Source organism: Oratosquilla oratoria, chromosome 3, assembly GCF_046742065.1.
Source record: "Oratosquilla oratoria isolate Oo_2021 chromosome 3, ASM4674206v1, whole genome shotgun sequence".
Classification (NCBI taxonomy): domain Eukaryota; kingdom Metazoa; phylum Arthropoda; class Malacostraca; order Stomatopoda; family Squillidae; genus Oratosquilla; species Oratosquilla oratoria.
The window spans coordinates 40,510,433-40,523,763 of NC_134779.1; the positions used below are offsets into that span (position 1 = coordinate 40,510,433).

The following is a 13,331-nucleotide window of genomic DNA, read 5'->3' on the forward strand; positions in this document are numbered from 1 at the left end:
TGTAATCTAGTCTAGGCCTTATTAGTGTGACTAATAGTTTTTTAACTTTTTCTTCGTCTAAATAGGTAAAAGCCACTTTTATTGATCCTAGAAAGTTATAGGATTCTCCGACAATTTTGTTTGTTTATCAGGGGACAAATCATTTGAGATGATAACTCCCAGGTCTTTTTTGGATCCCACTTTCTTCACTTCCTTTGTTCCAATTATATATTGTCCTGATATATATTTTTATATATATATATATACATATATATATATACATATATATATGTATATATATATGTATATATACACACACGTCCGTTGGATGGACGGCAGAGATTGACGTCCTGAAGAAAAAGTGAAATTCTCGTGGATCTCAACGCAAAGGAAGTACCTATTGTATTTACAGGGGGGAATTGCTCGTGGTGTAGTGGGAAAGTGAGGAAAAAGGAGAAGGGGAGGGATAACTGAGGGAAATGAGGAAGGAGAGGACTTAGTCCAGGCAGGCAGACGCCATGTAAACAAAAGAGGGCCGGCCCAATTTAGTGATGACGAAAGGTCTAACAAAAATGTAAAGATTAGAAACATAGATATGAGTAGCACAATAGAAGGTGAGGATGATAATTTCCATGGATTCAATGAGGGGGGGGGGATACCAACCTCCTCCAACTGGCAAGACTCAAAGAAAAACTTGAACAAATGACTGAACATTGGGAGAGTAGGTTCGGTAGAATGTCAAAAACGGCGGAATGGGTTGAAAGATTGGTAGCACTAGAGAAGGCAAACAAAAACTTAACTAAGGAAATAGAAGAACTAAAAAGACAGTTAAAAGAAGTAAAAGAGGAGAATGAAGACTTAAAGAGGAATAGTTAGGACAACAAAGAGGGTTGGAAAAAAATCTAAGAAAACAGTAAAGTTGCATTTACTGACATAAACAACAAATGAAAGAACAAACTGAAGACTCAGTTAATAAAGTGATGAGACAGAAGGAGAATATAGTAAGAGACTTAGCAGATAAAAAGAAATGTATAATTATATTAGGAATGGAAGAGAAACATAACCCAGATAGAACCACAAGAATCAAAGAGGAAAATGAAAAAGTAAGCAGTTTACTACAATTAGTTCAGGAAGATAAGCCAGAAATAATGAAACAAATTGAAGAGAAGTTTAGGCTCGGAAAGTATAGTACAAATAAGACCAGACCAATTAAGATTAAATTCAGGTCACAAACGACGGCAGAGAATATCTTATCCAAAACAGGGAAATTAGCAACAAGTGAACAATATAAAAAGGTATGGATAAAAAGGGAAATGAATAAAGAGGAAAGAGAGGAGGAAAAAAAGAAAAGACTTGAAGCTAAGGAAAAAAACGAGACCAGAACAGAGTCAGAAAAAGAGAGATTCTATTGGAGAGTAGTGAATATGAAACTAAGGAAATTCGACATACTAGAGAAAAACAAAAGGGAAACAGAGAACACAATGGAAGTGGCAGAAAACTAAGAGTGTCTTACACAAATATAGATGGATTAATAACAGGATTGAATGAGCTGAATGATTATTTGAAGGAAAAAGAACCGGACATAATGGGAATTGTAGAAACAAAATTAAAAGGTCTACCACCCAACAGTGTAGGACATGATGCATATAATTATTGGATTAGAAACAGAAAGAGACAAAGCAAGGGGGTGGAGTTATGTTCCTGACTAAGAAGGATATAAATGTGAGGTGTGTCACATGTGGAAAGAATACAGTAGAGATGATTATGATCGAAGTGGAAGACAGAGATAAGAAGAGCAGAAAGTTTGTGATAAATTATGTGCCCCGAAAACAGCCTCGTGGGAAGAGAGTGAACATAAAAGTATGTTAGAGGACACAAAGATAACATTAAATAAGATAATGGAAGATGGAGGAAGAATAGTTATGATGGGCGACTTTAATTGCAAAGAAATCTGCTGGGAAGAGATGACAGTAAAGGGTGGAGATGGCTCATGGGGAAACGCTCTACTTGAGATGATTACTGACCGTACAGTGACACAGTGGATACAGGAGAACACTAGGTATAGAAATGAAGAAGAGCCATCGAGACTAGACCTAATAATTACATCTGAACCTAGAATAGTGGAAAAGATTGAATATAAAACACCAATAAGTAAAAGTGACCACATATTGATTGAACTGGAACTAAATGAGGAAAAATACATGAAAAGAAATGAACAATATAGAAAAGGAAGAATGATGTATGAAAAAACAAACTTTGATAAGATAAGAGAATTCTTTCAAAAAGAAAACTGGGAAGGAATATACAAAGAAGAAACAACAGTGGAAGAGAAATGGAATATTTTGACAAAAAATTATAAAAAAGGGAGTGGAAAAGTATGTCCCAAGACAAAAACAAGTAAATGAATATATAAAATGCTGGTACAACAAAAGTTGTAGGGAGTTAAAAGACAAAAGAGACAAAGCTTGGACCAGATGGAAAAAATCCAAAAGGCCTGAAAAATGGAAAATATATACTTGTTATAGAAATGAATATGTACAAATGTGTAGAGAGGAAAAGAGAAAATATGAAAAAGATGTCATAGAAAATTGTAAAGATCAACCAAAACTATTCTACAGATTTGTAAACAAACTGAAAAACAAACAAGACTTGGAGAAATTAAGACAAGTAGGAGTTGAATACACAGAGGAAATAGAAATGGCGGAAATTATGAACAAACATTTTGAATCGGTGTTTACAAGGGAGAACATACAACCGGAAGAGATTGAATGGAAAGAGAAAGTCCTCCTCATGAAAGAAATAAAGTAACAAAGAATGAAATATTGAAACACTTGAGTAATCTTGATGTCAGAAAATCACATGGACCAGATGAAATAGCAAACTAGATTTTGAAAGAATGCAGGAATGAACTGGCAGACAAAATACATAGCATAATAAACAGTTCCTTGAAAGAAGGAAAAGTTCCAGAAGATTGGAAAAAAGCAAATATAGTACCTATACATAAAGGAGGAAATAAAGAAGACCCTACCAACTATAGACCAGTCTCTCTAACAAGTACAATAGCAAAAATTTGTGAAAGAGTTGTCAAAAGTAGATGGATAAAATATTTAGAAAAAAACGTGCTAAATCCAAGGCAATTTGGATTCAGACAAGGACGATCATGCGTCACCAATTTAATATGTTTCTATTCAAGGCTAATAGATATAATACAAGAAAGAGATGGATGGGCTGATTGTGCATTTCTAGACCTAAAAAAAGCTTTTGACAAAGTACCACATAAGAAGTTGCTTAAGAAATTAGAAACTGAAGGAGGAATACAGGGCAAACTGCTTAAATGGATGGAAGACCTTTTGCAAGAAAGAAAAATGAGAGTAGTGATAAGAGACAAACACTCAAAATGGGATGAAGTAATAAGCGGTGTTCCACAAGGAACAGTTCTGGCCCCAATAATGTTTGCTATATATATTAATGATATGGATGAAGGAATTGAAAGCTATATGAGCTTCTTTGCAGATGATACAAAACTATTGAAAAAAGTGAACACGGAAGAAGATTGTGAATCACTACAGAGAGATCTAAATAAAGTACAGGAATGGAGTAGGAAGTGGGAGATGGAGTTCAATACAAAAAAGTGTAGTATAATGGAATTTGGAAAAAGCAAAAACAGAATAACAGGAGCATATAAATTGGGAGAAGAAGGAATTAAAAAAGTAGGAAATGAGAAGGACCTGGGAGTCATTGTTATGAATAATATGTCACCTGAGAAACATATATAAGATTTTTGGAGAAACTTGTAATTTAATAAGAACAATCAAAGTTGCATTTACATACCTGGATGAAGAAATGGTGAAGAAAATTCTAATCACTCTGATAAGACCAAGATTGGAATATGCAGCAACGATATGGTCACCAAGTACAAAAAATGTATAAAAAAGACTTGAAAGAATACAAAGAGCAATTACAAAATTGGCACCAACACTCTCAAAACTATCATATGAAGAGAGACTAGCAAAACTTGAACTACAGACACTAGAGCAAAGAAGAGAGGAGATTTGATAGCTATTTACAGAATCATGAAAGGCATAGAAATTACTGATAGAAAGAACCTGATAAAATGGGATGATAGAAATACAAGAGGACACGTAAAGAAAATAAAAAAAGACAGCTATAGAAGAGATCTGAAAAAGAACAGCTTTCCTCACAGAGTAATAGACAGTTGGAACTAGTTAGATGAGAAAGTGGTGTGTGCAAAAACAATACATGAGTTTAAAAATAGTTTAGATAAAATGAGATATGAAGACGGGACACCACGAGCATAACTCCCCTTCCTGTCTTCCTGTAAAATACAACTAGGTAAATACAACTACCCGGTATGTAAATACAGTGGAAAAGATAGAATACCAGGCACCAATAAGTAAAAGTGACCACATATTGATAGAACTAGAACTAAATGAGAAAATATACTTGAAAAGAAATGAACAATATAGAAAAGGAAGATTGATGTATGAAAAAACAAATTTGGATAAAATAAGAGAATTCTTTCAAAATGAAAACTGGGAAAGAATACACAAAGAAGATATAACAGTGGAAGAGAAATGGAATATTTTGACAAAAATTTATAAAAAAGGAGTGGAAAAGTATGCCCCAAGACAAAAACAAGAAAAAGAATATGTAAAGTGCTGGTACAACAAAAGTTGTAGTGTTAAAAGACAAAAGAGACAAAGCTTGGACTAAATGGAAGAAAGACAAAAGACCTGAAAAATGGAAAATATATACTTGTTATAGAAATGAATATGTACAAGCGTGCAGAGAGGAAAAGAGAAAATATGAAAAAGATGTCATAAAAAATTGTAAAGATCAACCAAAACTATTCTACAGATTTGTAAACAACAAACTGAAAAACAAACAAGATTTGGAGAAATTAAGACAAGGAGGAGTTGAATACACAGAGGAAATAGAAATGGCGGAAATTACGAACAAGCATTTTAAATCAGTGTTTACAAGGGAGAATATACAACCAGAAGAGATCGAATGGAAAGAGAAAGTCCCCCCTATGAAAGAAATAGAAGTAACAAAGAATGAAATAATGAAACACTTGGAGTAATCTTGATGTTAGAAAATCACATGGACCAGATGAAATAGCAAACTGGATTTTGAAAGAATGCAGAAATGAACTGGCAGACAAAATACATAGCATAATAAACAGTTCCTTGAAAGAAGGAAAAGTTCCAGAAGATTGGAAAAAAGCTAATATTGTACCTATATATAAAGGAGGAAATAAAGAAGAACCTACCAACTATAGACCAGTCTCTCTAACAAGTACAATAGCAAAAATGTGTGAAAGAGTTGTCAAAAGTAGATGGGTGAAATATTTAGAAAAAAAGAAAAAAAAAACAGCGTACTATTTCCAAGGCAATTTGGATTCGGACAAGGATGATCATGCATCACTAATTTAATATGTTTTTATTCAAGGCTATTAGATATAATTGAAGAAAGAGATGGATGGGCTGATTGTGCATTTCTAGACCTAAAAAAAAGCTTTTGACAAAGTACCACATAAGACTTCGACCATCTCTAATTCTTCTGTATATTCTATATTTCCTTGACGAAGTTTCACCATTTCCTGTTTGGTTTTAAGTTTACCATTCACATACCGATAGAATAGCTTGGGTTGATCTTTGCATTTGTCTATAATATCCTTCTCATGGTTCCTTTTTTCCTCTCTTCTCACATTAACATACTCATTTCTACAGTTTATATAAATTTGCCATTTGCTTTGTTTTTCGTCTTTTCTCCACCTTTTCCTAGCTTTGTCCCTTCTGTCTTTTGCCTCACTGCATCTTTTGTTGAACCAACATTAAATGTACTCTCTCTCTTGCTTTTGTCTTGGTACATGCCTGTTTACCCCTTCATTGTAATTATCCATCAATATATTCCATTTCTCTTCCACTGTTGTCTCTTCCATATAGAATTTATCCCAGTTTGCATTCTGGAAGAATGTCTTTACCGGTAGTTTTGCAAAGTCTGTTTTGTTGTACATGAATCTTCCTTTCCTATGCTTTTCGTTCCTCTCCATGTCTATTTCTTCCTTTAGTACAGTTTCGATGAGTACATGGTCATCTTTCCAATTGGTGTCTTGTACTGGACTTTGTCCACTATTTCAGGTTCTGTTGTAAATATTAAATCTAGTTTTGATGGCTCTTCATTGTTTCTGTACCTTGTGTTTTCACTGACCCATTGGGTCATTGTGTACTCCATGGTCATGTCTAGCAGTACATTGCCCCACAAGTCATCTCCTCCTCGCACTGTCATGCTGTCCCAACAAATTTCTTTGCAATTGAAGTCCCCCATAATTACCAGATTACCCTTACCCATTAGTATCTCATTTAGTGATTTCCTTATATCTTCTAGCATTTTTGTATGCTCGTTTTCTTTCCAAGCATTCGTTTTTGGAGGTACATAGGTCACCACAAACTTTCTACTTTTCATATTCTTGCCTTCAACATTACCTTTGCCCTCTGCAATTTTTCTCACGTTTAGGTCTTTCTTGGCCAAGAACATGATTCCCCCTCCCTGTTTCTTGTCCCTGTTTTTTATCCAGTAATTGTATAGACCTTGTCCAATAACAATGGATGGTATTTCACATCTTAGTTTAGTCTCTACAATTCCCATTATGTCTGGTTTTTCTTCTAACAGATAATCATTGAGTTCGTTCAGACCTGAAATTAATCCGTCAATGTTAGTATAGGGCACTTTTAATTTTCTTCCTTCTCCATTATTTTTTCTGTCCTTGGTTTTTTCGTTTTGATACGCCATTGTCTCAATCTCATGTCGATTACTCTCCCATGGAATTCTTTGCATCAAGTTTTTTCCCTTGCTTCTTCTCTTAGTGACTTTTCTTTTTCTAATGCCTCAGTACTCATTTCTCTTTTTATCCATATCTTATTGTACTTTTCACTCTTTGCCAAGTTGCCTACTTTTTCAAATATATCTTCTACTACCATTTTTGACCTTAATTTTATCTTTAGAGGTCGATTTCTATCCTTAGAATAGCAACCGATTCTATAAGTCTCTTCCAGGTCTATGCTTGCATCTCTTTCTCCCCTCTGAATTTCATTTAGAATTTCTACTGCTGTCTCTTTTTCTTCTTTTTCTCTCATGTATCTCGCCAATCCTTGTTTTTCTCTTAGTCCATATACCACAATACATTTTTTTCTATCTATTGTATCCCTGACCCAGTTAGCTTTTTCATTAATCACTTGGATGATTGTGTCTTTTGGATTATCCTGCATTTGCTGCTTGACTAATTCTTTGAAAGCAATTTTTTTATTTTCAATGTTTTCCTTCCACTTCTTAATTTTCTGGATACTTTCCTCACCTAGGTTCTCTTCAATTTTTTGTGTCAATTCTTGTAATTTATTGTTCACCTCCAGCTTTAAATTTTTGCTATTGTTATTATCATTAGTTTTCTTCTTTTTGTTATCATTCTTCAGTTCATTTATATCCCTTTTCATTTCTTTAATCTCATTTGTAAGATCCAAGTTTGTTTTTCTTAGGTCAGAAATTTCTTGATTCGCCTGTGCTAAGCAATCTATTAATCCAATGACATCTTTTCTTAAGTCCATAATTTCATTCTCCCACCGAATCCTATTTTTGCTCATATCTCTCTCTATCTCTAATAATTGACCTAGGTTCTTGGTTTCATACTTACTAAATCCTGGGAAATCTTTGTCACTATTACACATGTTAGAGTAGCGTTTGTTTACATCGCAGTTCAATAGAGTAACACCAGATGGCTCTGGTTCATGACTGGCTTTCAAGTCATTGTTTTCATTCATTTTCACTAATTCCGTGTTAATACAATTGACTAGCACTGCAGAGATATCATTTCGGACACTCACGATCACTCCTCACCCCTACAATACAAACCAGGTTTCCTTTTTCGTCGTAAATCCTCTTCTTCTTTGTCCTGCGATGACGACGACGCTACTCACATTATAGAATATAAAGTCACTGCTTTATTACTCATTCTCTTTTACTCTGAGTAAAAATAAACACCAAAAACATGATGAAACCAGTTTACAGATTCCGGGGGTAAGTCATGTACAACTAAAATATATATATATATATATAGATATATATATACTGTATATTATATATATATATATATATCTATATATATATATATATATATATATATATATGTATATAATCAAGATGCTGATGCCAGCATCCTCATGTACCCACTTGTGCCTCATGATGCCTATGTAGGCATCATTGTACCAAAGTGGTTAAGAGAAGACTAGATAACTTTAGAGATAGGGATGAAGTGGTAAAGGACATGGAACTGCCTAGTGTAGGCTTTATGGTCTCTTGCAGTCTCCTCCATTCTTATGTTCTTATAGGAAGTCAGTACCCCAGTATAGATTTACATATGTTTTCTAAGATGTCAATTTCTGTGTTGTTGAACCTGAGATGTCAACATTTTCCTTCATATCCATGTCATTCATTCTGAAATGTTACAGGTAATTATGTTCGACTTTGCTGCTGATGGCCTTAACTGGACTAGTCTTTGGGAAGGCCCTGGTTTGCCATTTGCTGGAAGTCTCATCATGATATCAGTTGATATAATTTTGTACTTTCTATTGGCTCTCTACTTTGACAATGTTATACCAAGTAAGTTTATATATTGTTATGTTCATGTTGGTAATGTTATAGGTAAGTCTTGTATGTTCTAGAGCAGTGGTTCCCAAACTATCTTACCTGACACCCCCTTTTTGCTTCCAGTAGACCCACACTCCCCTACTCCTTCTTTTATTCATATGAAATGATTCTCGCATTTATTTCTTATTATTGTTCAGGAAAACAGATTTCTATTTGTATTAAATTTTAATAATGAAAGCCATTCAAACAAATAATAGTACATTCCAGAGACATTTTTCTAAGTAACTAAAAATGAAACATTTGGTTCAAAGGGAGTGAAAAAAGTTTGAACATTAGCAAATTGTAGTTGGTATCGGTGACGTGTCCAAAACGTGTAAGGAGAACTAGCTTAAGGGGACCCCCCGCCCCCAGATTTAAGAAAAATTCTATTTTTTTTTTTTTTATTGCATAAATACATAGTAGGGATCTTGCTCTAGATGCTGGTAAAGTGTTTTTATCGTACCGCCATTTTTAAAGGGTTTAAAGGGCCTACCCTCCCCCCGCCAGCCACATGCTGCGCACGACCATTGTTTACATACGTTTTGACCATATTTTACCCTATTGTTTTGCATTTGATACACTCATAAAGTTTTCTCTTACGTCCGGCATGCATGTGAGTATGTAGTGTGAGGAAGTTCAGCCTGCACAACTGGCAGTGGCCTGAGCCTTACAAAGTAAAGGACATGTACACGTTAGCTTGCCGCATTCACTAATTTGCCGTGTGAAATTCGCATCTATTTTTCAGTGAAGAGATATTTGAAGATATTAGCCATGCCTAAGCTATCCAAACAAAAGGCACACTTGCAGAAGATAAGAACGTCTACATTAGCAACTCAAGGGGAGAAAGAAAGAACCCCAGCATCAACTTTGTTATCACCACCTCCGCCGCCACCACTAGTACTCCCTCCAGCAGCTCTCTCCCTTCCATCTACATCCACATCCTCAGCACCTGATCCTCTGTCCTCTACACCTATATCAGACAAGTTGTCTTTACGCAAACAACTGTTTGCTAACAAGTGGCTACAAGGATGCCTACTTGTTGCAACACCTTGGGTTTAGAGTCTCAAACCTCACAGTGATGTCCCTGATGCAGCAAGAGCCTGTTCCAACACCAGAAAGGAAACCCAAGAAAAGAGAGCTGAATCCCAGCAATCAGACTACCTTGCTGGGTCATTCTAGACCAAGAACTCAAACTTTGCGACAAAGAGTGAGGTGGCGCTTATGAGACCCTCACTTTGAGTGAATAATATCCTACACTGTAGGAGGGTACAAAGTGCCTGAGTTACTTGAAAGATGCAAAATTATCATGAAAATACAATGGAACCTGTTTTCAATGGGTCTTAGGAGGTCCAATGTAAAATTTAGTCAAACTAGGGAAAAAAAAATTTAACACTCATTTCTGAAAAATGTAAGTTTTTGATACTCAAAGTCTATCTCCTCCCTCAATTTTCAACCGATTTTTGCATATGAGGTCTCTATTAATAGCTAGACAAATGACAAAAGATAAAATAGAGAGTTTTTTTGCATATGTTAAATAAATTTTTTTTTAATAATGTGTCAAAGTCAAAATTTTGCTTTTTTTTCGATAATTTTTTTATATTTTTTTTCCTCAGCGTTAAACAAAGATATTAAAAAAAGCTTTCTATTTTGTTTTTTTTTATATATGTAGAAGATTCTTTTGCTGTAAAATGAAAGACATCGAATATAAATTGTAAGAGGAGATAGGATTTGAAATAAAAAACTAATCGTCAGATCTGAATAAAACTCATGCTGTGAAGGTTTCCTCAGACCTAGATATCACACAGAAAAAATCAGCAAGATCCTTCAGAAAAAAAGATTTTGGGCGGGGGGTCCCCTTAATAGAAAATGGGTTGGAGTGATTGCTATAATTATACTTTGCATGTATGTAATGGCAGATGTTTGTTCTTTGAATGATTTTATTATTCTAATTAAACAAATATTTTTGAGCAGATGACTTCATGCCCCCCTTGTATCCTCATGCCTCCCTAGGGGGGGCACCCCCCCTAGTTTGGGAACCACTGTTCTAGAGAATATTTAGTCCTTGATGAAATTGTCTTTCACTTTAGGGTGTTACTGAAACACAGTGTATTCCTTGACTATAATTATGAGACTACACTTAGTCTTTGATGTAAAAGACCCCAATTTAATGGATTTTGGAGTTGTTGGACAAAATCCAGTGACTTGTAATAAATGAGTTACCATATTGTGTAGGAATAGAACCTGTCATAACTAAAGGACCCTAGTTTAGATTTGAAATTGTTAAAGTCAAGATTGTAAAGAACCCTTAGCAAATTATTCAGAATATAAAATGTTTTTTTTTTATAAACACTTTCTTGGCTAGATACTAATTGTCTATTTAAAAAAATATATATAAAAAAGTAATTTTACTACCGTATTTTCCGGCTTAAAATGCGCATCGGGTTATAATGCGCACCCATGCACTTCGTTATCTTAGTACACAGATAGCGCGCACCGACTTATAACGCGCATGCCAGGAAAAGTCACTGGTGGCTAAAGCTCATGAACTGCATGTATGTGACTACTGCTTGCGTTGGTCCATTGTTTTGTGGGAAATTTGAGCCATGAAAAGTTTATTGAATACAAAATGTAAATGAAAAGTTCCGGATTTTTCAGAAATTTTTTAATTTACTATCCTGAGGGAATAATTCATCTTACAAGTTTTTATCACCATGTACAAGTTTTTATCGCCATGCAGCAACAAACTATGTTTCGATTCATAAGTGTCTTTACTGAAGTGACGTTTAGTTTAACAAACTCTCGCAAGAGGGTGTTTAGTGTAGGCTAGATTGGCAATAGAACTGTCAATCTCGGCCCTGATCTAGCATATTCCGGGTGAGCTAAAACGGCCAACGTTCACGATGTTGGTGCCAGTGCTGTTTTACGTATCCCAAATATTTGCATAGACAATGATAATTAATGTTAGTAAAAATAAACCAATGAAATAACGGCGATTAATTACTTAGTATCATGTGAACGAGGTTACATGGAGAAGTATTTTTCATTGGCTAGAGCCACCGCTGGGAAATCTGTTGATTTGTCACTAAATCAAGTGTCAGTTTAGGCATCAATCAGGACACAACTAAGAAAAAGTCAGAATTACATGTACCGGTATATGACTCATGTTGTGCGTTGGTCCCTTATTACTTTGTAGCTTAAATAGTTTGTAGGAAATGTGATCTAAAAAAAGTTTATTGAAAGTAAAATATACAGAAAAAATTCGGGATTTTTACAGAAAATTTTCATTTTATATCTTAGGAAATAATTCGTCTTTACCATTTTTTATTTAATACTGAAACAAACTACAGACTGTTTCGTTTTAGTTTTGAACCTGTAATGACAGTGGTCAAATAGGGGTCTCTCATCGAGGTGACGTTTAGTTAATATAACTCCCGAAAGAGGGAGTTGTAGTCAGGTGTTTGACACGAGTTTATGAACGGCCGCAATGGAATTTGTACCATACCTAAAGTGAAGCAACAAAACTAACATAAAAATTCAAACTAGGATCCTGTGAACATGGGCAAATATCATGAATATTGTTCATGTTTGATGGTGTTTAGGCCTACTTAAACATGAAAAATAAGATTCGATAGATCCTACCTATACCAAATATTTATATAGCCCATGCTGGTGTATTCTTTCATGTCACCATGGCTGTTCTTCTTGTTCTCACGGAACGTCACGGAGAAGTGTGCCGTCCCGACTTTGTGATGGCCAACAGCTGCAGAATTTTTATCGTAGGCCGTAGATAATGTGCACCACCGGATAACGCGCACCCCCCATTTTTAGGCCCTTCCAATGGAAAAAGTCGCGCGCTATACGCCGGAAAATACAGTAATTACAATTCCTCATTTAGAGGTAGATTACCCTTCTGGAATCTGTCAATATAGATGTTTTTTTCTATGACTGTTCTGTCTTGCTTCACTACTTATGACCTGAACAGTGGTTGGGAGAGAGTGATGACCCTTTGTCCACAAGGAATTAAGATGAAAGGGATACAGATGGGAGTCGAATGGGTGGGGGTGGATGCATGCCTTGGCTGGTAACTGTCTTTATAAGGGGAAAGGGGTATATAGATTGATAGAAAAATGCCTTTGGTATATAGATTGATAGAAAAATTGTTAGATTTAATATCAACCAGTGTCTCCCCCCCTTTGTCAATTAAATTGAGAGAGAAATGTAATTTGTACCTTGAACTAAACCTAAATTAATACCATTACAAGCTGAGTTAAATGTGAATGTGAAAGAAGCTAACATCTTGGAAAAATGTCCTTAGGAAGATTGAGCTGTGAGAGGAGGAATACAAGGTAAGCTACTGGAATTGATGAAGGATTTCTTAAATGGAAGAAAAATGAGAGTGGTACTTAGAGACAAAAACTCAAACTGGGAAGATGTGAAGAGTGGCATCCTGCAAGGCTCTGTATTGGCTCCTCTAATGTTTGCTATATATATAAATGATATGGATGAGGGAGTGAAGTGTTACATGAACTTCTTTGCTGATGATGCCAAATTACTCAAGAGAGTAAGCACAAAAGAAGATTGCAGATCGCTACAAGAAAACCTGGACAGAATATGGGAATGGAGTCAGAGATGTGAAATGAACTTTAACA

At 35.1% G+C, this 13,331-nt stretch overlaps 1 protein-coding gene across 2 annotated transcripts in view; it reads left to right on the forward strand.

Moving 5' to 3' along the window:
- LOC143022022 (cholesterol transporter ABCA5-like) overlaps positions 1-13,331 on the forward strand; it is a 385,392-nt gene that overhangs the window by 100,015 nt on the left and 272,046 nt on the right. For both annotated transcript variants that reach the window (XM_076179961.1, XM_076179965.1), the window contains one exon: positions 8,505-8,655. In XM_076179961.1, the coding sequence (XP_076036076.1) occupies positions 8,505-8,655 (151 nt within the window). The remainder of the gene's footprint in view (positions 1-8,504; positions 8,656-13,331) is intronic.